The sequence below is a fragment of the Euprymna scolopes genome, chromosome 8 (genome assembly GCF_053919585.1).
Source record: "Euprymna scolopes isolate OS-2025 chromosome 8, ASM5391958v1, whole genome shotgun sequence".
Taxonomy (NCBI): Eukaryota; Metazoa; Mollusca; class Cephalopoda; order Sepiida; family Sepiolidae; genus Euprymna; species Euprymna scolopes.
In genome coordinates, this window is record NC_136489.1 from 1,130,683 (window position 1) to 1,155,940 (window position 25,258).

At 39.6% G+C, this 25,258-nt stretch overlaps 2 protein-coding genes across 5 annotated transcripts in view; one reads left to right on the plus strand and one right to left on the minus strand.

Annotated features, from left to right (window-relative positions):
- Window positions 1-12,821, minus strand: part of LOC145283479 (methyltransferase-like protein 27) — a 351,173-nt gene extending 338,352 nt beyond the window's left edge. Inside the window, exon 1 of one of the 2 annotated variants that reach the window (XM_080132295.1) lies at window positions 12,709-12,821. Coding sequence is in view for 1 of the 2 variants with exons in the window: in XM_080132293.1 (XP_079988419.1) it covers window positions 1,626-1,635 (10 nt within the window). In the remaining variant the exon portion in view is untranslated. Of the gene's footprint in view, window positions 1-1,625; window positions 2,281-12,708 lie in introns of those variants that run through there. The other variant, XM_080132293.1, reaches the window with a different exon arrangement.
- LOC145283480 (methyltransferase-like protein 27) overlaps window positions 1-25,258 on the plus strand; it is a 72,878-nt gene that overhangs the window by 2,084 nt on the left and 45,536 nt on the right. Inside the window, exon 1 of one of the 3 annotated variants that reach the window (XM_080132297.1) lies at window positions 189-477. The exons of 1 other annotated variant lie outside the window; for it this stretch is intronic. The gene's annotated coding sequence lies outside the window, so the exon portion shown is untranslated. Of the gene's footprint in view, window positions 1-188; window positions 478-15,933; window positions 16,571-25,258 lie in introns of those variants that run through there. One more of the 3 variants, XM_080132296.1, reaches the window with a different exon arrangement.

Sequence of the window (25,258 nt, forward strand, 5' to 3'; positions counted from 1 at the left end):
TTCTAATTTCCCTACGCCACAATTCAAACAACAAACGATTTCGAAACACAAAAGAAAAACATGCATCATAAGTCATTACTATATCACAGATGTTCATTTACAAATATTGTCACACATATTTGTTTGTCTAATGATCACCTGTAGAAACATGTGTTTGTAAATATACACAAGTTCATAATATTATCAATAATATAATTATAAACGTTTCAGAAGAACTCGAATTAAGAACAGCTTTTTGGAAAATAGTGGTGGTGGCAGTAGTAGCAGTAGTAGTAGTAGTAGTAGCAGTAATAATAATAATGGTGGTGCTAGTCATAGTCGTAGTAGTTGAAGAAGTAGTAAAAATAGTATCTCTTCAATGAATTATCTATAGTATTTATTTCTAGAAGGGTGAGAATTACTTCTGCTCGGATTTTTCTCGCGGTTCATTTTCACGTAGAGTTGTAAGTATTCGAAAGGCGAAACCAATTCTTCAAGGTAAGAAAGCACAAGTTTAGAATATATTTTCTATTGTTATGCTTGTTTAAAATAATAAAATATTTACGTTTTATTGGCATTTATTTTTTATAAGCTATCTAATTATTAATCCCTAATTTCTACATAAAGACAACGTAACGCCAACGGTGTTCTAAACTTAGATGGGGGGGCGAGTGCAATTATCTCGGCTATAAATTGAGCAACGAGAACTTCAAGGCAGGGGCTTCTTTTATTGTTATAATCAAGGAATCCGAAAGAAAACTTTTTTTCTTTCATTAAACAAGGAAATAGGTAAGGGCAAATGTTTGTGTGTGTGTGTGTGTGTGTGTGTGTGTGTGTGTGTGTGTGTGTTTTGTGTTTTTTTTTTTTTTTCGTTTTCTTAAAAATGCGAAATAACGATGCGGTTTCTATTCCGGATATCTGCCAAAGAATATTTTTATAATCGAAATACACGTTTCTTAATGGCATGAATAATACTTCATATTCCTATGTAATGAAAAAAAGAGAAGACCCATATCAAACCCAGTATGTCCGATTGTGATTTACGGAAGAAACTGGAAATATGCAAAGCAGTTTATGATTTAGAATCCGCGATCTTTTTTTTTTTCTAAGGCAGACGACACTCTAAGCACACAACTGCTAAAGTAACATGCATTTAACCGGGCTGACTGCAGCTGTTCGGTGTCTTAAAGAAATGGTTAAAACATTAACAAAACCATGAAATGCAACAAATAAACACAAAAACATTTAAGAAAAAAAAACACGAACTACAACAAATAAACACAAAAATGGAACTTTTTGGCGAGATTAGTTCAGAATTAAAGAACATTGTGGAAAAAAAGCTTTCTAAGCAAAAACAAAACAAAACAGTAAAACAACAAAATAAATAAATAAAACAAAACAAAAAAACAGGAAAAAATAAAATTGAAATAAAATCAAGGGAAAACATGGAAAAATTATTTCATATAAATGCATGGAGACCCGACGTTATCCGGGATTGAATAAAGATAAACAATTTTTCCTACCCTTCCATATTTTTATTTTCATCGAAATAGGCGAAATCGCCCATTTTTTAATCAAATCGAATAATTGCCTGCTCTAGAAAGGTACCCCCTAACTGCAGTGTATCGGGAAGAAACTTCACATACCTTCGTCCATAATATAGTGTAGTCTAGTGTTCTCTGTAGAGAATGTACTGTTTACCTGTTCCTTGGAAAATAAACAAATGAAATCAATCGTTTTTTTCTTAATCGTTTAGATGCGTTCATCATCTTTTTTCTATTGCTTTTACCCCTTTGCTTGTGTATATTTCGTTTAGTAGTCCGGTCGATTGCCACTTCGCGCTATCGGCCCATTGCAATAACTGGTAACACCGACGTGATATTTAGACACAGTCAAGCAGCTGGTAAAGGAGATAACGAACAAGGGCGATAAACCTGAAATCAACGTATCATTTCGCCTGATACAGCCGCCACCGTATAATATTGTTAACGCTTGGGGTCGTTCATTTAACAGGAGGCGATATTGCAGCTAAAAAAGTACACGACACGACGCAAAGTACACTTCAGTCGTTCCACCATCAATCGTGGATTAAGTTGAAGACGCCCTTCTCAACACCCCTGATCTTTTCTCGTATTCCAACCTCAAAGAATTCTTCATCAAGCGAAAAGAACGTTCAGAGCTAGAACTCATCAGACTTATTCACTAATGCGACTCTGGGTGACAGGACACCATCCTAGCTCTCCACCTGATGAAGAGCAACCTAAGAAATAATACTGTTATACAGCCTTCCTTGAACAGAGTAATTTACACCGATTAGCACTACAAATAGCGCTAGTAATTCCAACACTTGTGAGAGAGATGTGACTGCACTTTAACTGCTAGCCGATTGTCTTATTTTCACTGTTGTTCCACGACACAACAGATTGGCGACAAGGAATCGAAACGGCCATCACTACAGAGAACCACCAAAAGTGATTGACATGGAGATTCGTAAAATCTTTACGGCAGAACACCTTCGTCATTTCAACAGATATTTGGATACGCAAGGATTAACAGCAAATTAATTACTACAATAGTAATTTGGCGACGGGGAAAAATTGCTACCAAAATCTACAGCGAAAAACTAGAATGTTGTCAATTATTTAATAATTAAACACACTTACCAAGTGTTTTGTAAAGGGAAAAGGGGTTAATTTTTTCCTCAACAGAAACAATTTTTAATACGGTAAGAATTTTCTTCTGCAAAGTTAAATGTCCAAAACCAACTAGCAAATATCGAGAGCTATATGCTCAGTCCGTTAAATCCAAAGTAGCTGAGCAGCGGCTTGGTTCCCACCAAATGTGGCAAATAGCAAACAGGAGCCTGAACAGAAGCGTGCGTTCTATCCCAACCATCATCAATGGAACTGAGGTCATCTCGTCAGCATCAGACAAGGTCAAACTATTTGCCAAGAACGTTGCAACTAATTCTACCCTATGCGACGAAGGCCATCAACTCCCGTATTTCCTACTATAACAGACAACACGCTGTGAAACATACAAATATCTGTGCGTGAGGTAGCCAAGCTAATCAAGAACCTTGATTCCAGTGAAGCAACTGGCCCTGACGGCATTCCAGTTATAGTGCTTAAAAGCTCCAACCAGAACTTGCCGCCATACTTAGAAAACCGTTTAAGCGTTGCCTTAAGAAGTGCTTTCTAACACCATGGAAAACCTCATCAATACGCCCTGTATTTAAGAATTCAGGTGGTAAGTCATCTCCCGCTCAGTACAGACTAATAAGTATCCTGTGTGTCATGAGTAAGTTGATGGAAATCCATTTTAAAAAAAGAAGTAGTCAATAGGATTAGTGAATATCTCGACAAAGGCTTCCTTTCTAGGACAATTGCTCTTGACATATCAAAGGCCTTCAATAAGGTATGGCATAAAGCCTAGTTCACAGGATTTCCAGCTACGGTATAACTGGAAATGTGAGATTGTCGGACTGACTTCCTCATCTTGGTTGTTATTGTCACAACGTTTCAGCCGTTTTGCCCTCCGGCCTTCGTCAGGTGTTTTGTATCGAACTGGGGAACCGTTTGTTAGGAGTCTCGAACCCAACCCTTTATTATTATTACGGGGGTACCGTGTTCGGACTCCAGCTAGGCTTTGGGACATAGTTGCTGATTCTCTGTTTTTAATGTTACTTTTTCACTGCCTTCGTTCAGGATTGAACTCAGCACCTTTTGGGTAACTGTAAACTTTGATACAACGTCTAGGACCACTCGGCCATATGTCACTAGGACAATTCTTAGTTGTTTTTTTTTTTTTGTTAATGTTAAACCTATGTTGTTATTCAAGGTTTTCTCTCTCTATCAGAGGTGTCCAAATTGCATTCAGCTCTATAGGGACCATCGCCCCCTATGGGATGAAGTAAAAATGATAAATAGAGAGACCCACTGGAAAGTGAGAAAACTTAAAGAAACAGTTCACATGCTCGGATATAACAACCTACTGAGCAAACCAAGCATAGAGCTGAATGCAATTTGGACACCTCTGATAGAGAGAGAAAACCTTGAATAACAACCGAGTGGTCCTAGACGTTGTATCAAAGTTTACAGTTACCCAAAAGGTGCTGAGTTCAATCCTGAACGAAGGTAGTGAAAAAGTAACATTAAAAACAGAGAATCAGCAACTATGTCCCAAAGCCTAGCTGGAGTCCGAACACGGTACCCCTGTAATAATAATAAAGGGTTGGGTTCGAGACTCCTAACAAACGGTTCCCCAGTTCGATACAAAACACCTGACAAAGGCCGGAGGGCAAAACGGCCGAAACGTTGTGACAATAACAACCAAGATGAGGAAGTCAGTCCGACAATCTCAACCAATGAAAACACCTCATCTAAAAAATACAGACAATTACAACTGAAAATGTGTTCTCAACTATTAAATCATTTCTCTCCGATAGGCTCATAAGAGTAGTGGTTGATGGACAGAAATCAGACACCCACAGTATTAATGTTGGAGTCCCTCAGGGGTCCATCCTGGACCAAACTCTCTTCCTGATCTACATCAATGATCTCCCAGAACACATACTTAAATCATTCGTTGACATTTATACTGATGACACGACATCTATAGCAACACATCAAAGGCCGTAAATGACAAAGTTCTCTCTGATTCTCTCTCCTCTGATCTTGAGCGTGTGATAGAGGTGGCTGGTTACTTTTAATGCACCTATAATAAAGCTCCTATCTTTACATCATCAACGCTCTGATCCCCAGCTGGCATCAATTGAAATGGATGGCTCTCGTCTAGGGGAAGCTCCATGTGTTGACAAGCTTCTGGGTTTGACCTTTACTCCTGATCTGAAATGGAACACGTACTGTTGCCTGTTGCCAAGGTCGCTGGGGAAATGATGGGATCCTTCTACTACTCCAGAAGATATCTCACTACTGATGCAATTCTCTATCTATATAAAAGCCAAGTACACCCAAGGACGAAGTACTGCTGCCACATCTCGACAGGAGCTGCTAAAAATAGCCTATCCTGCCTTGACAGAGTACAAAATAGACTTCGTGGCTTAGTGGAGGATGTTCTTTTCTCTTCCCTGCAACCTCTCTCTCATAGAAGAGACGTTGCGAGCCTGTCTTTGTTTTATCATTATTTCCATGGCAAGTGCTCGTCTGATCTCTAATCCCTGGTCCATCCTCGCCAATCTTTCACGATAAACACTCGTTGAGCTGAAACTACTGTCAATAATTTCCCCCACTCTTTATCTGTGCCTAAATCAAAACGTAGATTCCATGAACAAAACTTCTTTCTTAGAAATGCACGCCTGTGGCACTGTCTTCCGTTTGCCTGTTTCCCACCTGTTTGCAACTTGGATGTCTTCAAGTCCAGCATAAACAAATTCCTGTTGAACCGCCCCCTTAAGTAAGACACTTTGTCAAATGTCCAATACTATCGATTACTACGATACTATCCCATTGATTACTGTACATGCAATAACGAATATCCCCGAATTGCTCCCGCCCTTGATAAGTGGTGACCTCCATGGAAAAAAAAAGAAAAAAGATAGTCGTCCGTCAAAAGAATATGATATATATGCAGGTGTATCGCAGGTGTTGATCCTTGGACCATTATTATTCCTGATATTCATAAATAACCTACCTGATAAAATTGTTTCTGAAATGAGTATATTTGCTGATGACACCACGCTCTATAACATACACGAGGAGAAAACGAATGAACACGTATCTAAGGCAATGGCAGAAACCCTAGAGGAAGACCTCCGGTCTGTGGTGGAATGGTGACAAAAATGCGTGATCACATTCAATGCTGCCAAGAGTAAGCTTCTTTTTTTAATAACTACAAATAACCTTCTCCGCCACTAATACCATGACTAATGATGCATTACTTGAAAGTATTTTGTTCAAACTCCTCGGCTTTACGTTCACGAGGGACATGATTTGGAACAGATACATTGAATGCATTGCTAAGACTGCTGCAAAGAAGGTTGGCTCTCTACCGTGCTGGAAAGTATCCTGTACCTTTACAAGACTACCATTCGCCATGTATGAAGTATTGTTGCCACAATTAGGCCGGTGCATCTGCTACTACTGTTGTATATTTGTTTATATTGGAGATGATATATTAAAACGTGTCATGTGTTATCTAGTTGATGTAAGATATTGTTCTTTTAACAGACAGATAATAAACGTATAAATCGTATGTATGTTGTTTAGTCAGGAGGCATGATATTGACGTGTAAACTGAATCATGTTGTATCAAACTTATCGCACGGGATATTTTTACAGTTCATATGTAAGAAGAATAAGATATGGTTCATACCTTTTGTTTTCTTGGAGATTTCTTCCGTATCTTCCCGCTGCTCCGTGACAACCGTGAAGCGATCAGCACCATATAATTGAGACAACTGTTCTTCTTTGTGAAAACCATAAAACAACTCTTTATATTTTTGTAATATAAATTTATTAAAGTTGTCTCAATTGGTTTTCACAGGATCTGCAGTTTCTACATTTTCTGTTCATACAGCTCGCTCCCAGCTATCTGTCCACCATTGTCTACGTCTGTCTGCCCTGGTGGTGAATCCTCAACTCTCTCAATCTCTCCAAAACTAACTACATCACGTGTTCTCTTACGTCCACTAATTACGTGTCTCAGACAAATCTAATGTTTCCAGCTAGTTATTTGTTTATCTAAATCTAAAAGAATGTTTACATCTATTTTCTATTTTCACATTTTTTTTGCGATTCACACGTCAATCATTTATTCCCCAGTTTAATTGTTTATTCTTCTAATCATAATAACTGGTCCAGCAAGCATCCGTCGCTCAAATCAATTATTAAGAATACAATAACAATAATGATAATGTTTTGACCATTGCTCCAGCTTGCCACAGTTAACAGATACTACGCTATGATCACAGTGAAAAAGGGTCATAACATTACACTAGACAGACAGTGTTCAAAAGAGAGTCGTCAACCTTATAGGTCCCGCACTATCAGCTAGCCTTCAACCGCTGTCCCATGACGAAATATTGCATCTCTTTGGTTCTCCTACAAGTACTACCTCGACGTAAATACCCTCGACAAACTCGACAACTAGGAAAATCCCACCCCTACACAGTAGAAATTCCTAAATGTAAGAAAGCCTTCTACTCTAATAGTTTCTGCCCTAGAACTGCTAGATTTTGGAATTCATTTCCGTGTTCCTGTTTCCTCGACTACATTGACATTTAATGTAAACAATTATCTTACTGCTCAGCTCCCCACATGTACCCCTACAAATTATGCCCCAGATAGTAGCCCACTGCATCAAAGTTGCACGGTGCCTTATTTGGGGTAAAAATACCGATAAAAAATTTAAAAAATAAATCTATAAAACTTGAAAGGTATTTTTAAAAAAGAGCAAGAATAGAAATTAAAGATTCTGAACAATGTACATTGGAGTCAGTAGTGGTTTGCGGAAAATACATGGTGTGCTCTGGGAAAGTTCTTTTGCGAGTAGGGCCTCTAAGTTTTGGAGATACGCAAGAAGGTCTCCTTCTCCAATATCAGGGGTCTACGTTCCAACCTTCCAGAGGTTGAAACCCAATTACAGGAGACGAAACCGAACATATTATTTCTAAGTGAAACTGGAATAGGGCCGACCACTTCCCTAGATGAGTTCATAATTAACGGATACTCTAATTTAACAGCTAAATCTGACCCCCAAGATCGCCATAGGCATGGAATATGTGCCTACATTAAGGATGGCTTCGCGTGTGGCAGGGATATCTCTAGAGAAGATCCTAATTTACCCTATATGTGCTTCAGGGTTGCACTTGCTAACACCACTGCATTTATATTTTCTCTCTATCGGCCCCACAACAGCGGAGTTATTATCTTTAAGAGCATATCTGAGAAAATATACCACATCCTGTCTGCACATTCCTCGGCTAACATCCACATCTGTGGTGACTTCAACGTCCATAACGTGGAATGGCTGACCCATTCAAATAAGATTGATGTGAAGGGGAGGTTTTGTCATGATTTTGCCATTGCTTATGACCTCACTCAGATTGTTCGCGAACCCACCCGTGTGCCCGATACACCCGGTCAATATGCAAGCCTCCTAGACCTTTTTCTCTCAACTTCCCTTGAGCTGTGTTCATGTTCCGTTTATTCTCATCTAGGATCCTCCGACCACTCCGTTGTATCAGTAAAGATAAAAACGAAATGTAATAAGTCCCCAGACGTACCTCTCCACCGTACTGTATACCGATACTCTATGGCTGACTGGGATAGCTTCCGTACATTCATATCTGATCTACCTCTGGACTCCATGTTTAAAAAGGAAGTGTCCTCTATAGTATCGGATCTGATCGAATGGTTAATTGTAGGCATAGACCAATTTATACCATCTAAAAAATTCCAACAAAAACCTAACAGCCAGCCATGGTTCTCCCCAGAATGTGCTGCTGCTATCGCGCACAAAAATCACTTTTTCCATAGCTACCAACGTAATAGATGTACTGAGAATAAAGCTGCTTTCAGGAACGCCAGCAACCACTTTAAAAGAGTAATAAAAAAATGCAAGAGTGCTATATGCCTAGTCTGTTAAATCCAAGGTAGCTGATCAGCGGCTTGCTTCCCACCAATTTTGGCAAATAACAAATAGGATCCTGAACAGAAGTGTGCGTTCTATCCCAACCATTATCAAGGGACCAGAGGTCATCTCGTCAGCATCAGACAAGGCCAAACTATTTGCAAAGAACTTTGCAGCTAATTCTACCCTATGCGACGAAGGCCATCAACACCCCATATTTCCTCCTATAACACAGAACACGCTAGGTAACATACAAATATCCGAGCATGAGATCGCCAAGCTAATCAAGAACCTTGATTCCAGTAAAGCAACTGGCCCTGACGGCATCCCAATTAGTATTAAAAACGCTTCAACCAGAACTTGCCCCCATACTTACGAAACTGTTTAAGCGCTGCCTTAAGGAGAAGTGCTTTCCGACTCCCTGGAAGACCTCATCCGTTTGCCCTGTATTTAAGAATTCAGGTGATAAGTCATCTCCCTCTCAGTATAGACCAATAGGTCTCCTGTGTGTCATGAGTAAGTTGCTGGAATCCATATTAAATAGAGAAATAGTCAACCACCTCAGCAGAAACAACCTTCTTAGTGACACACAATATGGTTTCCGCTCTGCAAGATCTACCGCAGATGTGCTGACGGTTGTATCTCACAGGATTAGTGAATCTCTTGACAAAGGCTTCCTTTCTAGGGCAATTGCTCTTGACATATCAAAAGCCTTCGACAAGGTATGTCATAAGGGTCTACTTCACAAGATTTCCATCTACGGTATAGCTGGAAATGTTTACTCAATCATTAAATCATTTTTCTCCGATAGGCTCATAAGAGTAGTGGTCGATGGACAAAAATCAGAGGCCTGCAGTATTAATGATGGAGTCCCTCAGGGGTCAATCCTGGGCCCAACTCTCTTCCTGATCTACATCAATGGCCTCCCTAAACACATACTTAAATCATTCGTAAACATCTATGCTGATGACACGACCATCTACGGCAACACATCAAAGGCTGTAAATGACAAAGTTCTCTCGGATTCTCTCTCCTCTGATCTCGAGCGCGGTGTTCAGTGGGGGAAGACGTGGCTGGTTACCTTTAATGCATCTAAAACCAAACTCCTATCCTTACATCATCAACGCTCTGATCCCCATCTGGCATCGATTGAGATGGATGGCTCTCGTCTGGGAGAGGCTCCGTGTTTTGACAAGCTTCTGGGTTTGACCTTTACTCCTGATCTGAAATGGAACACGTACATCAAGTCTGTTGCCAAGGTCGCTGGAAAGATGGTGGGATCCTTCTACCGCTCCAGAAGATATCTCACTACTGCTGCAATTCTCTATCTATATAAAAGCCAAGTACGTCCAAGGATGGAATACTGCTGCCATATCTGGGCAGGAGCTGCTAAAAACAGCTTATCTTGCCTTGACAGAGTACAAAATAGACTTCGTGGCTTAGTGGAGGATGTCCTTTTCTCTACCCTGCAACCTCTCTCCCACAGAAGAGACGTTGCGAGCCTATCCTTGTTTTATCGTTATTTCCATGGCAGGTGCTCGTCTGAACTCCAATCTCTGGCCCCCCCCTCGCCAATCTTTCACGAAAAACACCCGTCTAGCCGAATCCACTCTGTGAAAAATTTCCCCCACTCTTTATCTGTACCTAAATCAAAACGTAGATTCCATGAACAAAGCTTCGTTCTTAGAACTGCACGCCTGTGGAACTCTGTTCCGTCTGCCTGCTTCCCATCTGACTACAACTTGGATGTCTTCAAGTCCAACGTTAACAAATTCCTTATGAACCGCCCCCTTAAGTAAACACTTCATCAAATCTCCACACTAACGTAATGTACTTGCAATAACCCTTATCCCTGAGTGGCTTCCGGGCCTTGATAAGTGGTGACCACTGTGTAAAAAAAAGAAAGAAAAAGCACAATACGTCAATCGACAAAGAAAAGTGACAAATATATGAATTCAAATTGTATCTACAAATAGCTGATGTCCGTTTACCAAAAATATATAATTATGAAATCTTAATGGAACCGTGAAACCTTGTGTGCTTGATGCTCGAAATGTGGGCATTTTAACACGCCAGTAAATTTTTATTTACTTTCCACCTTAAGAATCACCTTTAAAACAACGACTTTTAAAGGTTTTCGGATATGTTGAAAACGAATAACGCATTTAAATTTGTCGCAAACAAGAAATTTTCCGGGTATTAAGGAATGTAATTCCTTATGTTATAAGTAGTGGCCATTTTTATATGTACAAATGCACGCATACTTTCGTCCAAATCGCACTAAGGTTGAAAAACAGCGAGAAAACTATTGGTTTTTATCAACGAACGTGGATTTCACAGTGATGTTGGAGAAAAGCACGACAAATTGAAAGAACAAGTGTCGTTAAAATTGCAGGCTTTGTCATGGGAAAGACAAATAGGTCGCAAGTGTCTAATCGAGAAAAGGGGCATTCAATAATAGTATCCATTATTGGTTGGTCGAGGTAATGAGCATAACGTAGCTATGGAGTTGAATAGCGTTTGGGCAAGACCACTGAGATGTAGAAGGCTTGTTAACTGAAAAATCCTGCTGGCAATGGAGGTAAGATTTGTCAAACTTTCACTGTCGGATACTATATGAGAGCATTTTTAAAAAGATTTAAAACATGTTAAAAAAGAAAATAAAAGGAACCCAATTCGATTAATAATAAAACTGAACTTTATTCAATATAAAATATAAATATTATGTAAAATTACGTAATTTTAAAGCAATACACAATCTAATACTGATAAAACTGAATTATGAATTTAGGGAACAAACAATTAAAAAACATTAAACACAAACATTTCTTGATCTTCGAAACAAGATCACAGTGTAGTCCCTGTTTTGATGCTAAACTTCACCTTTTCTCTCCTCGGTCGGTGGAGGAGAAATCTTTCGTGACTGTGATTATTTTTGTTTCTATCCAGGGTGTCCCTTATCGGGAAGCTGGCTTTTCCCCACAAGATTATATGTTGAAATATTTAAATAACTATTACTTTAAATACAGAAATTATATGTAAAGTTTTGGTTTTCTGTTTTATGTCCATTTTTCCCCATGTTTTTCATCAAGATGTGTAGCGTATTTTCATCAGTTACATGGTCAGGAATCCTATACTCCGCTATAGTCTTCATTTTCATATCAGTGCAGAATACGTGAATACTGAAATGAAGTTCACATAACTATTAAAAGACAACCATACCATAATGTGAACATTGGTTAAAAACTAAGAAATATAGTAAACATCTACGATATTTTATTACAAAATAATATTAGAAACACACTCAATATATGTCAGCCTATGTCACGGTAACATATATTGAGTTTCTAACAGTATTTTGTATAGTTTTTTAGTTTGAACTTATTTTTCAAAACTTAACGTATTTAACAGCGAGCTGGCCGCCATTTGTCTTTTTCAAATATATCGATAAACTATAATTTTCGAACCGAATAAACATTTTACATTAAATAAAAACACTAAAAACTTATAACTTGATAACATTTATTATATATTTGCTTGACAACTTTTTCGAATCTGTATAGTACACCCCCCTTTTTTTCATTAAATTGTTAGGTGAAAGTGCAAAATAGTTAGAAAGACGCCTCCGTTCAAAATAGCTTTCTAAATAATATTTCAGCACGGTGCAAACAACATCTATTTATAAGATGAAACAAGAAAATATTTATTTTTATTTAATGTACTCTTTATTTTTAGTTCATATCAAAACTAATTAAAACTGATTAGTTAATGAATTTTTAATTTGTGTTGTTCGTATATTTCGAGAGAGAATAAAAAATGTCCTATTTCATTTCCCGTTTCAGTCATATTTACAGCTAAAATGTTATAAAAAACAAAAACTTGAAGTTTCAAATATATTTCAAAGAAATAAATTACGCCAGGTGCTAGAATATTGAAAATTCATCAATAGAAAAAAAAACTGTGGTAAAAAACTTTAAAGTATTTGGAAATACTCAGTGAAAAGTTTTATTTATTATTAAAAGAACGGACTGAAAAATATTATATAAAAATTGTTTTGTTTTTTGTAGTAAAAAAAATAAATAAAATGAAATATTCGACTTTCTCCGATAGAAATAGTTCAAAAACGAGTTAACTTACTATATTTTTTTAGATTAAAATTATTCCAATGTGCAATTATAATAATTATCCAAATGGAGAATTGTTATTTCTCTTTAGAAGAACATACATGGACGTTTGGTAACGCAGCCATATTGTTTATGCCTGTTAGCGTGGCCATGTGGTTAAACACCGAAAACTTTCAATGCCTACAAGTTGATCAGGAAATGACGTCACGCTGTCATGTTCACTGGCTTACTCTCTAAATAGCCTTGGTTTGGGTCCATCAGATCAACGGCTGTACATGTGAGTTTCTTAACAGCTGGACGAAGTCACAAGAACATTTGCTTTAAAACTATAACTAATTCCATTATGGTAATGTGTTTTGTAGAAGTTATGATTAAAATAAAGTCATGATTAGAATAAAATCAGGATTAAAATAGATGTTTAATTCTGCTAAGTGATTCGACAACACACTGAGCAATTAAACTGACGACTGTATCGATTCTATCTGTTCCTTAATGAACTTCTTTAGTCATTTTGGGAATCATGGTTGGTACTCCGTCAGCAGAGAGATCCACGATTAGAAAGCATCAAAGAAAGACATCCCTTCTCTCTCTCTCTCTCTCTCTATATATATATATATATATATATATATATATATGTATGTATGTGTGTGTGTGTGTGTGTGTGTGTGTGTGTGTGTGTGTGTGTGTGTGTGTGTGTGTGTGTGTGTGTGTGTGTGGCTGCTATCCACTGGATGCTCTAGAATTGACTATCTTCACCGAAGATAACTGCTGGCCAAACTGCGACAGCCCAAATACCTTTTAACTCTTCATTTTCTTCACTCGGATATCATCCAAATTTCTTGCAACTGAAATAAACCATTGTGTTTTTGTTTACTATTAAAATATAGATATGCACCTCGCATCTCTAAAGTTTGAATAAATATACATAAAATCATTGCATGTAAATAGTTTCCAAAAATGTCCAATCTTTGCTAAGAATTTTAGAGCTAGAAATAATTATTGTACCTATTTACTATGCCTCCCCACGGGACAGAGTTAGACACCAGGGTCGTTTTTTAACGTGGAGAAAAGGTACAAAAATAAAAATTGTCTCAGTCGTGAAGGATTTCTCCTCCACCGAAAGAGAACAAGAAAATGAAGTGCAGCATCTGAAGAACAGACACTACACTTTGATCTTGACCAAAAAATTATTGTAATCGAAAGTTTATACGTTTCAAAATTATTTACTAATTCTGAAATGTCCCAATGTATTCATTTTATTTTATTATTTGTTTTTACTTTATTTTGTAACTATTTAAAAAAAAGATTAACATGGCTAAGAGAAACCTAATTGCATTCTGGTATATTTAATTTCGTAATTACTTCTTTTAAAGAGGATTTTTTAAATTCAATTTAATATTTGAGGTTATTGTATTTTTGATAATCGATTAATGTATCAATCTATATATCTATAAAAGTGAAATTGTCTCTCTCTGTGTCTGTGTGTGTACATTTCCCTACTAAACTAATCTGTAAATTTTCAGTCTACAGACTCAAGATTGACATAGGGTGTGTTGAGATTTGGGAAACTCTTTTTAATAGATTTTCAACTAGAAATTTGGCGGTCAAGGGGTCAATGTTTAACGATTTAACATTTGAAAACTCAACCAACCTCCTCCGCCAATTTTGGGTATAAACACTTGAAATTTAAGATGCAGGTTTCTTCGACATGGATCAAACTTTTTAATTTGATTTGAGCTCAAAACAATCAATGTTAAAGGGTTAAAATTGGGGTCAATGTTTTAACAGATTTGACCTCCGCAATCTCTACCAAATTACTCATCCAACTTTCGGTCTAAACATTTGAAATTTTACATAAAGTGTATTCAGATATATGCTAAGCTTTATAATCGGTTTTTGGACGAAGATTTGGCTGACAAGGGGTCAAAGTACAAAACATTTGACCTCTGTGGTCTCTAGCAAACTATTCAGCCAATTTTGGGTCTCAACATTTAAAATTTAACATAAAGAGTATTCAGACATGCAGCAAGCTTTTTAATCGTTTTTTAGGGGGGGGATTTGGCTGCCAAGAGATCAGAATTCAATAAGTTGACCTTTGCAGACTCTACCAAACTTTTCTGCCAATTTTGGGTCTAACCACTTGAAATTTTAGAGTTAGGTTACCTAGACATGAGTCAAACTTTTAATATATATATATATATATATATATATATATATATATATATATATATATATATGCACATAAAGTTATAGACAGTACATAGGGCCCGAGCAAAGCCGGGCTAAATTGCTAGTATAGTTATAAAACTGTAGAGCTTGCTTGCTTGCTTGCTTGCTTGCAAGCAAACAAGGAAGGAAGCAAGCAAGCTCCAGAGTTTTATATAAAACAAAAAATATAAGTATACCTGTTTGATTTCTTGAATCTCATCATTGGCGATCGAGTGATTCCATCTTTTAAAAATGGGATGACAGGTGAATTTTTATTTGTTTATTTTTTTGGTGCTAATTCACTTACTGATCCGCGTTATTTTTAAAATCGTATTTCCAAGTTTAATTAAAGTTTTATATGTGTTTTTATTCAATTGTAAGGTTAAAGTACAGAATAGGTACAAAACACACTTCTTTCCCCATGTTAAGGATGGCTTTTTAAATAATGACATTATTCTTTCAGCAGGGATCAATACGTGCATGAGTACCTTATATATATATATATATATATATATATATATATATATATATATATATATATATATATACTCGTATAAGCATTGCTCAGCGGATAGGGAATAAGGGTGGAGAGTTGTCTGTTTTGGTTTCGATCTTAGCTGATGGTATGCAAGTTTTATATATATATACATATTATTTAATTTCGATCTAACTACTATATATTAGGCTCAATACAATAATCGATAGAGAATTTTCTCTATAATGATAAATACGTAATTTGCATGAATTATATTATCATATCCTCCGACCGAGCAAAGCATGACGGCTTGCTAGTTAATTAATAGTATTTTTTTTTATTTTGTTTTGTTTTTGCTTTTAGAGCTAATAATGTAGGGGCGGGAATTACACTTATAGGAGTAGTCGCACAGTTGTATTATTATACAAATAAGGTTAGCTCCTAAAGAGTCTGCAGCATTTGATCAAGTAAGTTTGTCCGAATATCACATCGGCCGAAACGTTGTGAAACTCACAACCAATATGAGGATAATAGTCCGAATAATCTGAATAATACAAACCATTAATCCTCATCTAAACTTTCAGAAACATAATCGTTAATTTATGGGAGATACTTTGGAAGCTAACCGCTTCAATGTGCTTCAAATAAGTTGTTTTGAACTAGGAAAACGCAACTTCTATAATATACCCGGGCTTGATACCAGTCAAATAGAAACTTTTTAATCAATCCGTGTCAAATAAAATTCTAATTTCCCTACGCCACAATTCAAACAACAAACGATTTCGAAACACAAAAAAAAACGCGCATCATAAGTCATTACTGTATTACAGGTGTTCATGTGCAAATATTGTCATACATATTATTTGTTTCTTTGTCTAATAATCACCTGTAGAAACATGTGTTTGTAAATACACACAGGTTTATAATTTTATTAATAATGTAAAACGTTTCGGAACCACGCGAATTAGAAACAGCTTTTTGAGTAGTAGCAGTAGTAGTAGTATAAACGGTGGTGCCAGTCATAGTCGTAGTAGTTGAAGAAGCAGTAAAAATAGTATTTCTTCAATGAGTCGGATTATTATCTGTAGCATTTATTTCTGGGAAGAGTGAGAATTACTTCTGCTCGGATTTTTCTCGTGGTTCATTTTCATGTAGAGTTTTAAGTATCCGAAAAGGGAACTAATTCATTAAGGTAAGTAAGCACAAGGATAGAATATTATTTTTATTGTTATGCTTGTTTAAAAAAATCAAATATATACTTTTTAAAATGTCATGTGTTTTTATAAGCTATCTAAATATTAATCACTAATTTCTACATAAAGACAACATAATGTTCTAAAGTGAGATGAGGGGGCACGAGTTATTATATCGGTTATAAAGTTAACAACGATAAAGGTAAAGGCTTAAGGACGGATAATATTTTTTTTGGGGGGGGGACTTCTTTAAAGAAATCTTAAATAAAATGTTATCATATTTAACTAGAAAACACATTATGATCGTAAAGACTTAAGAGGACAAATATTTTTTATATCTTTTAGAAATGCGATGCGATCTCGATTCCGAATAGTCGCCAAAGATTATTTTATAATCAGAATGCACATTTCTTAACTGAATCAATACTATTCTTATGTAATAAAGAAAAAAGGGAATCCATATCCGCCGTAATATACCCGATTGTGATTTACGGAACAACTCGGAAATGTGCAAAACAGTTTACGATTCGAGAGGCGCGATTTTTTTCTAAAGCAAGCGACACTAAAAGCATACAACTGCTAAACTAACAGCTGCTGTTAAGTACCTTAGGTAAAGAATTGAATTCTTAAAACCAAAACAAATATAAATCAAAAAACAAAAAACAAGCAACAAAAAAAATCATGTAATTAAACAGTGACAAAAAAATGCAACCATTTTGGCGAGATTAGATTCGGCTTAAAAGAATGTTGTAAAAAGTTTCAAACAGAAACAAAACTAAAATGCAAAATAAATACGAACAACAACAATAACGAAATAAAAAAGTTGATTCTCTTCATTTTTAAATCATGGAAAACATAAAAAAGTTGTTTCATTTAATGTCGATAATAATTGATCTAACCAACTTCGGAAGTTTTTGGTTTGGTTGTTTTGTTTTACGTCATGTCAACCATTTTCGGATTATTTATTGCCGAATTTAGTAATTTTGTAAAAAAAAAGTTTTTATACTTTAAGTTCTTTATATTCTCAAATATTTATCATTTTTGTTTGGCTATTTTGTAAATTAAAGTTGTTGTTTTTGAAATTGGAACACTTGCTTGATTTTGTACAAAAAAAAACAATAATATCAATGTTTTGTGCATTTTAAATCAGGAAACCATTATCTTCAGAGAGTCAGATCCCGTAGCCCAGTGGATACAATATTGATCCTCATCTATAACGGTACTAGTGGCTGCTTTTCTAGCTATTCGTAAAAGAATATTTTTAATAATCGAAATCTTGTTTAATTGACGTCCTGCTACCTGTTTCAGTGTCAGACCACGTCTACACGGCCTTGATCAACTTGAAGTAAGTCATCATACTGCAGGCACGTCCGAATTTTGACCCCGTGAGACGTTCCCCTTCACACCGAAACGATCAAAATACACTATTTTCATAGCATAATGATTTACATTTTCTTGTGTTAAATAAACAGACGATAATCGTTTTTGTAACGTTCATTTATGTTTATCATCGCTTTGTTATCGGTGTTCCCTCTTTGCTTTGTGTTTACTTTCTTAGCAGTACGATCGATTAACACCTCGCCTATTGCCTCGCTAAAACAAGGGGTAACAGCCACGTGGTATTTAGATATAAACAAGCAGCTGGCAGAGAAGAACCTCTAATCAACATATCAGCTCCCCTGAAAAAGCTGCTACCGTACAATATGGTAACCCCAAAAGTTATTTCATTTAACGCAAGGCTGCAGCGAAGAAGGTCACATGACACAACAAAAATATGCCTCAGTACAACAGGATCTACCACCATCGACCGTGGATAAAGTTAAAGACGTTCGTCTCAACACGCTAGACTTTCTCCCGTACACCCACCTTACAGAAATCATCCAAAAGTGAACAGTACGTTTAGACGAAAACCCAATCATATTCACGAATGTGACTCTGGGTGATAGAATGCAATCCCAGCATATTTACCTGATAAAGATATGCTTAAGGAATAACACTATGGCAGAACCCACCTTCCGATCTTCCATCTGCAGATCGATCGGTTCCCACCTAACATTATACAACGTTTTGCTCTAGTGCTTGCAGAAAGACCTCTAGGCCTTGTGGCAAACTCAGCCTGCAAAATATATTCTCAAGCATGCCAAAATGTCTAACTGATAGAGAATTACCTTGAAGATGATATAGTCTAGATATTAAATGAGTTGAGAGACACTAAACTCTCCCGACGACAGAGGCAGCGAAGCCCAGAACCACGTATATAAAATTCTACAGTGTTTGAACTGAGTCAAATTTGTTTGGTTTTTTTTGTTTGTTTTTTTTTACATGGAGGTTACCAATTATCAAGTCCCGGAATCCACTCGAGGATAAGAGTTATTGCATGTACAGTAATCATATCGTAGTAATCGTCAGCATTAGAGATTCGACAAAGTGTCTTACTTAAGGGGGCGGTTTGTCAGGAATTTTTTTATGTTGGACTTGAAGACATCCAAGTTGTAGTCAGGTGGGAAGCAGGCAAACGGAAGAAAGTTCCACAGTCGTGCACTTCTAAGAAAGAAGCACTGCTCATGGAATCTACGCTTGGATTTAGGCACAGATTAGGGAAAATTAATGACAGTAGTTTCAGCTAGACGGGTGTTTTTCGTGAAAGATTGGCGAGGGGGGGCCAGAGATTGGAGCTCAGACGAGCACTTACCATGAAAATAACGATAAACCAAAGATAGGCTTGCAACGTCTCTTCTGTGGGAGAGAAGCTGCAGAGAAGAGAAAAGGGCATCCTCCACTAAGCCACGAAGTATATTTTGTACTCTGTCAAGGCAAGATAGGCTGTTTTTTAGCATCTCCTGTCAAGATGTGGCAGCAATACTCCATCCTTGGACGTACTTGGCTTTTATACAGATAGAGAATTGCATCAGTAGTGAGATATCTTCTGGAGCAGTAGAAGGATCCCACCATCCTCCCGGCGACCTTGGCAACAGACTTGATGTACGTGTTCCATTTCAGATCAGGAGTAAAGGTCAAAACCAGAAGCTTGTCAAAACATGAAGCCTCCCCAAGACGAGAGCCATCCATTTCAATTGATGCCAGATGGGGATCAGAGTGTTGATGGTGTAAAGATAGGAGCTTGGTTTTGGATACATTAAAGGTAACCAGCCACCTCTTCCCTCACTGTATCAAAATCAGAGGAGAGAGAATTAGAGAGAACTTTGTCATTTACGACCTTTGATGTGTTGCCATAGATGGTCGTGTCAGTAGCATAGATGTCAACAAATGATTTAAGTATGTGTTTTGATTGATGTAGATCAGAAAGAGAGTTAGGCTCAGGAGGACCCCTGATGGACAGATGCATTAATACTGTAGACCGCTGATTTCTGCCCATCAACCACTACTCTGAGTTCTGAATTTTCTGATTTAGTTTCAATAGTTCCAGTTTCGGCACGCTTTCTCCCAACACGCTGTCTTCTCACTCGCCGGTGGTTCCTTTCCCTTCCTCTTTTATACTTGTTCAACACATTCCCTCACCTCTAATTCGCATTTCTCACACGTAAATTTGCATGACCTTCATACATATAAATGCTACATAGGCATTGTAAGAAAAAAATGTAAGGAAAAATTCAAGATGGCGCCCGACTCTCTCTTTAACACGGTAAGATATCCTCAACACGGCACAAGAAGCAACAGCCACACGATTCCCCAGCCAACTCAATCGTCACTCCCCCACGTCTTTCCCCTCACCCGCTTTTATCGTCGTTCTAGGCCGGCTAAATTTGCATATTCCGAGAATTCGTGTGACTTCATACTTTACAAAAGACGGCGGTCGCCATCTTGGTCCCTCTTTTCTATTTTTGGTCGGTAACGCTGAGCTGGTCTTGAGGTAAGTCTTTTTCCCCTCATCCGTCTCTCCCACGTACCCACACAACACGCAAACACGCGGGCGCTTATCTCCTGGATGCACGTTACACCCCCCCTGATCTGATGATCACATAGAGAGCACTGGGGGGTGGCCTTTTAGTGCGTGTGCTTCTGCGAAGAGGTACATTCACTGTTTCAGATTCGGGCTCTGGATCTGGTTCCGCCTCATCAGATGAAGTATCGCTATCAGTCTCTGGAAGGGGCTCACTGAATCCGTGCATCGGCAGCTCATCGCTAGACGCTTCACTGCTTTCTTCTGTAGTTGTATGACGCACCTCGGTAGCTGGGCGAAGATCTCGCACATGTCGTGGGGTTCCATCGACCAAAACAGACTGCTGGCTAATCACTCCAGATATGTGTCCTCGCTTAAACTTGTTGGTGCACCGATTTCCTGGAGGCCGCACCCACACTGGATCTCCCACTTCATATCTGTTATATGTTCCCTTGTCGGTTGGCTGCGTAGTGTTTATTCCCTTCACTCCGACTCGGTACGTGTAAATAGCATTCGCAGGTGCGGTTGAAGGGGACGTCCCGTCCTTTGGCGTAATGTTGTACCAATATGTTGCTTCCGCAATAGTACATCGCTTCCTGGCAGCAATTCTCTTGATGCTGCGATGGCTTCTTTCAGCAATGCCATTTCCTGATGGCACATGCGCACATCGCAACCGTAGACGGACGCCCCACTCATCTAACAACTGCCGGACTTGCTGGCTACAAAACGCTGCATCATTGTCAGTCAGGAGCTCTTCCGGCGCACCTCGCTCAAAAAAAAATGGATGATAGGTGGCGAACAACATTTGCTGAATCCTGTCTGGTCATCTGTCGCCACACCGCAAATCTCGTAGGCCCGCAATCAATGAGAGTTAGAAAGGGCTTGCCACTGTAATGGGTAATATCCATGGCCAGCCGCTGCCACACACTCTCAACTTCCAAGCGACCCTTCTGCCATCGCTCTGGTGCAGGATCAATAGACTGGCAAGCCTCACAATTTCTGACGATCTGTCTGACATCCATCTTGGTCACTGCTGGGTATGCACGCCTCACAAAATAAAGGGTCCTCTTGATACCCGGATGTCCGCTCTGTGCATGAATTTTTTGTATTTGACATAGGTCGATTGCAACTGCACAAGATCGAGCAGTAATCTCCATTCCCATCTTCGCGGCTTCATACCATTTGTGAGGTACACGGGTCAGTTGGTCAGCACGATTACAATGTGATGGCACCAGAGTGACGCTCAGTGATAGCCCATACTCAGATACCAGGTTTTTTAGCGTGTCTAGCCTTCTCCGTATTAACATTTCGCTTGCTGCCTTGGTACGGATTCGTGTCCGTCCTGAAAGTGTGTCAGACACCCAGTGGTAGACACAGAGAGAATCTGTGTACAAGGTCAACTTCTTAGACTGCCACTGCAGGGCCAGATTTACCCCCTTTACAACAGCGTCCAGCTCTGCCAGGTTGATATGCTGAGAATCTGTTACGGGCCGCAGCCAACACGCATCCTCGAACACGTTTCCTCCTTGCTCCAACGATACTCCCAACGCCAAAGAACTGGAATCTACCCACACACCTACGTTGTCTCCGTTAACACACCACCGCCCACAGGCAGGGTCCTTCTTGTTCACTCTCTCCAGTGTCTCTTTAATCATCAGAGTTAGTAGGACATCATCGGATATGTCATCCCAACCCGTGGTTGTTAAATTTGCTCTGCGTTTAATCACACCAACAACTGCGCGGAGCCAGCCACAGACCGGTAAGTGACCAACAAGTTTTCCACACCAAGAAAAAACGGTCCGCCTTGTAACGAGGTTGGGGATGCTTGGAATTTCACTGCCACGCCTCCATTGTAGGGTGCCATCTTCTTCATAAACATCCAATCCCAATACACGTGCTCCTTCCCTTAAACGTTCGGGATTCTTGCATTCCAGACCAAACTGAGCCAACTTTTCTTTGACACACGACGCAGACTGTACATCTTCATTGACGTATACGTCATCAATGTAAGCTGACGTTGAGTCCCTCATGGGCTTTTCTTGGGACAATACTGTGTTGACAATAGTCTTCATGATCTGTGGTGCCACATTTAGGCCAAAGCCAAGGCGTGTAAGGCAGTACCTCTGCCCCTGGAACCAAACTGTCTGGAACGGCCACAACGTCTCATCAACTCGCACCTGTAAATAGGCTTTTCGTAAATCCAATATTGAGACATTAGTGCCTTTCTGACGCCATTCCCTCAACTTACTGGCGCATACGTCAGCATCGGCAGTGTAGGCTTCAATATGCTTGTTAAGCTCCCTATAGTCCAGCACGGGCCGTACTTTCGACTTGTTATGCTGGACTACTGCCATCAAGGGTATTAGACCCTTCGGAGGCCCAAGCTTGTCCTCAGGGTAGGGGATTAACCAGCCATCTTGGATCCACGCCTTTAGTTCCCTTTCGTATTCTGCTCGGGCCTCACTGGGTATAGGGTACTCTGCAACCCCATTCTTGAGTTTAGTCGGTGCCATTCCCTCGGTCCACTTCCAAGATGCAATCCAGGCCCTCTTGCGCGAGTCGTAATCCACTGTAAAATCCGGCCGATCGATATGGAGCGCTGCACACACTGGGGCCTCTAAGAATCGCACCTTTCCATGAATTGCGACTCCCCCCAGCGCCTTGATGGCATCGTATCCGAGCAACAGGTCAAACCCCAGGAGATTTCCTTGGGTCACGAGCACATTGATCTTAGTGGCTGCACCGGTGTCCGTGTAGATCTTGACAGTTCCAGCTCCACAGCATGTCTGAGTCTCGCCTCCTATCGTGGTGACTTTGATCTTCCTCTTAGTCCAACTTGGACACAGCCTGGTGCTCACTATAGTATGCGAACAGCCTGAGTCGAGAAGTGCTGAGCAGGGTATCCTGTTTACGTAGACGGTTATTACTGGTTGCGCCTTGTTCAAATTTTGCTCGGGGAGCAGGGCGGCGCTGACGTCCTCTCCCCTGATACGGTTCCCGCACAGTTTTGGGCTAGATGCCCCAAACCGCCACACTTAAAACAGCGCACACACCCCCCTGTTGGTGCAATTCCTTGCAAAATGTCCGCGTCGGCCGCAGCGAAAACATTTCCCATTGCTTGCAGGGTTCTGATTCGGAATCTCCCGAGCGCCAATCTGGCCTGTCTGTGTCGCCATCACAACTGGTTCCCCCAGGTCCTCCTCATCTTTGATGATGGCTCGAGCACGTTCCATCAAGTGTTCCATGGTCGTTGTTGAAACGCTGGTTGAGGCTCTCAGTAGCTGCTTCACCCGAGTGGGAAGGCCCGCCACAAACGCGTACGCGAGCGTCCGCTCCGACACCCCTCCACCGAACAGAACTGCGAGTTTCTTTAACTCAGCGAAGAAAACGTCCACGCTTTCCTCCGGTAGAAGTTTTCGGGAAGCAAATTTTTCATAGGCCGTACAAGGATCCATGGCAAATGCCTTGTACAGCGCAGCTTTAATTGCGGTGACATCTCCCTTTTCGGCAGCACTGAGTTGCTGATATACACTCAAGGCACCCCCAGCCAATCTCAGGGGAATTACAGTGTGTACCCTTTTCACCTCACAAAGGTCGCACGTCAGCTCGACCCTTTCAACCCAGTCGACGATGGACGTGGACCCGTCAAACTCGGGTATGAGCTTTAAGTCAAATTTCGACTCAGTCATAGTTCTAGAGGCCAAATGGCCGGAATAGCTTGTAAGAAAAAAATGTAAGGAAAAATTCAAGATGGCGCCCGACTCTCTCTTTAACACGGTAAGATATCCTCAACACGGCACAAGAAGCAACAGCCACACGATTCCCCAGCCAACTCAATCGTCACTCCCCCACGTCTTTCCCCTCACCCGCTTTTATCGTCGTTCTAGGCCGGCTAAATTTGCATATTCCGAGAATTCGTGTGACTTTGCGAGACATCATACTTTACAAAAGACGGCGGTCGCCATCTTGGTCCTTCTTTTCTATTTTTGGTCGGTAACGCTGAGCTAGTCTTGAGGTAAGTCTTTTTCCCCTCATCCGTCTCTCCCACGTACCCACACAACACGCAAACACGCGGGCGCTTATCTCCTGGATGCACGTTACAGGCATTTTAACTTTTTTTCTTTTCTTAGAGGAAAAAACACGAAACTCGTGATATTCAGGTAAGTTACGGTTTTCCTCAGACCCTCTCCTCTTGATCTCATGATAACAAACAGGGCAGAGAGGTAGGATCCATCTCTGTTTGGTATTTCGTCGAAGAGGAATAACGTGGCCCTGACTTTCGTGCGTACGCTCGTCTGTGGGTTGGCTTTCAGTAGACACCTCATCAGTTGGGAGGTTGCTAGTATCAGAATCATTCTCAAGCGAATCTGAATTAAAATAAATTAGCCGCTCACTGTCCACAGAATCACTGTCCTCAGAATCACTTTTATCACTTGACAAGTGCGTCCGAGTTACTGGTCGAAGATGTTTAACCTGCCTAGGCACCCCATCAACTTTCACAGACTGAAGGCTGGTCACTTCAGTAACCTGACTAGTGTTATATTTTGTTGTGCACCTGCCACGTGGATTTTTATCCCAAACGTTGTCTCCTTTTTCATACTTCCCTCCAGTCACTTCTGGTTTGGCCAGTGGGTTAGCTTCGATACCTTTGATTTGTACATGGTATCTATGTAGCACGTCCCCTGCTGCGATGAAAGATGAAACATCATCCTTTGAGGTGACGTTGCGCCAGTAGACCGCCTCCAGTATTGAACAGTTCTTTCTGGCTGCGATGGTCTTAATGTTT